At 36.0% G+C, this 1931-nt stretch overlaps 1 protein-coding gene and 1 pseudogene across 1 annotated transcript in view; one reads left to right on the forward strand and one right to left on the reverse strand.

The window, feature by feature from the left end:
• Positions 1–1931, forward strand: part of Kiaa0753 (KIAA0753 ortholog) — a 92274-nt gene that overhangs the window by 34503 nt on the left and 55840 nt on the right. The window contains exon 7 of the mRNA XM_004638504.2: positions 411–621. Coding sequence (XP_004638561.2) covers positions 411–621 — 211 coding nt within the window. The remainder of the gene's footprint in view (positions 1–410; positions 622–1931) is intronic.
• On the reverse strand, positions 686–1884 carry LOC105743090 (annotated as a pseudogene).

The following is a 1931-nucleotide window of genomic DNA, read 5'->3' on the forward strand; positions in this document are numbered from 1 at the left end:
TTCTTAATAATAAACTTCTTTTTTCTTTCTTTTTTTGCGAAACCGGGGATTGAACTCAGATCCTTGGTTTGCCAGTCAAGCACTTATCCTACTGAGCCATCTCCCCGGCCAATAATAAACATTTTAAGTTAGCATTTTGTTAACTATTAGAGATAGCACTTTCTTTCTTTCTTTCTTTCTTTCTTTCTTTCTTTCTTTCTTTCTTTCTTTCTTTCTTTTGGTGGAACTGGGGATTGAACTCAGGCCTTTGCGCTTGCTAGGGAAGCACTTATTCTACTATGCCATCTCCTTGGCTGAGATAGCAGTTTCATAACATATTTCTCTATAGAGTTCTATTTCTTCTGGTTTGTTAATTAAAAGTCATATTTTTCTATGATAAATGAAGAGAATAATAGATTATTTCATGTCAGGCTTTGGAATCTCTCCTGGAAAAGAAGCTGTCACCAAAAAAGGTGAAGAAATGTTTCAGTGAAATTCAGAGCCAATTTCCTATTGGTAGCCAAAGGACTCTAGAAAAATGGCCAAGGACATTGCCAAAGAGTGAGAGGACACTCTTCATAGCAAAGGAAACAGTTCCACAGGAAGCAAACCAACCTTCAGTGGCAAAGAAACTTCTTGGTGGTATGTGTTTTACAGTGTTTATTGTGAGGTAATTTATTATTTGAAATTATCCAGACTATAACAGTTAGTGCACTAAGGGGAAAACCAAGAATTAGACCTTAGTCCACAATAGCTGCATTATAACTAGAATCAGTAATATCACACAAGATGCTTCCTTAGGCTACAATCTAGAGTATTCTATAGAGGAGTGCAAAGAAAGAAGATTAGCTTTTCTTTTATTATAGCATTGAGTTTATTTTGTACATATGTACACACATATGTGTGTGTGTGCGTGTGTGCGTGTGTGTGTGTGTGTGTGTTTATACATGTCGGGATGTGGTAAAGGCTGGAGCTCAAATCCAGGATCCACGCACGCTAGACAGTCATATACCACTAAGCTATACCCCGTTTTAAGATTATTATATTTTAATGAGAGATTTACAGTATACATATTCCTACATTCATTTGATATATTTATACTTTTCTCACCTAAGTAGTAAATACTATTCTGGAAGGTGGAATTGCTAGGTTATAGATGATGCATTTATTTATTTATTGACTTACATTTTGGGTGAAATTACTTGATTTTATTTTATGCTAGGTGGTGGGCACAAAGCAATTCTCCTTAATAAAGTTGACAATTAACTTCACTGAGAACATTTTTAATAATGCTAATTAAAAAAAGTGTTCATCTTTTTTAAATATACCACAGCTTGGAAAACAACATTTAGGAAACAAAAGTCAATGTAAAATGACAGAGTAAAACAGCTACAACAGTACAGGTTTTTTTTTTTTTGTTTTTTTTTAATGTAGTTCTTTTTTTTTGGCGGAACCGGGGATTGAACTCAGGCCCTTGCACTTGCCAGGCAAGTGTTTATTCTACTGAGCCATCTCCATGGCCCCAACAGTACAGGTTTTTATGGCTCAGATTTTGCAGTTTTTTTACTGCATCTTCAGTGTCAGAAATCTGCTTCTTCTGCTGGCTCCACTGCTCTGGATTTAAAGAAATACCTTTTTTTCCTGGTTTCATTTCATTCTCTAATACCAATTAGCACTTTCCCTTTAAAGTCCCGGACCCTGACGTATCTCATTTTCCCAATCTGAAACATGCTATCATCTCTGCTGCTGCTGCTCTTCTTAAAAAGTAACAGAAGTTTCACCAGTCTTCTTCTTTGCAGGCTTTTCTGGATCAACTTGCTTCTTCCTCTTTAACTTTTTGTCAGCTTCACTGTCAGAATCACTGTCTGAAGAGCTTGAAGAAACAAGTTCCTTTGATTTAGGCATTGCTCCACTGCTGCAGTCATCCTAGATGATACATTTAAACAAATCCC

This window comes from Octodon degus, unplaced genomic scaffold (genome assembly GCF_000260255.1).
Source record: "Octodon degus isolate 3935 unplaced genomic scaffold, OctDeg1.0 scaffold00098, whole genome shotgun sequence".
NCBI classification, from domain to species: Eukaryota; Metazoa; Chordata; class Mammalia; order Rodentia; family Octodontidae; genus Octodon; species Octodon degus.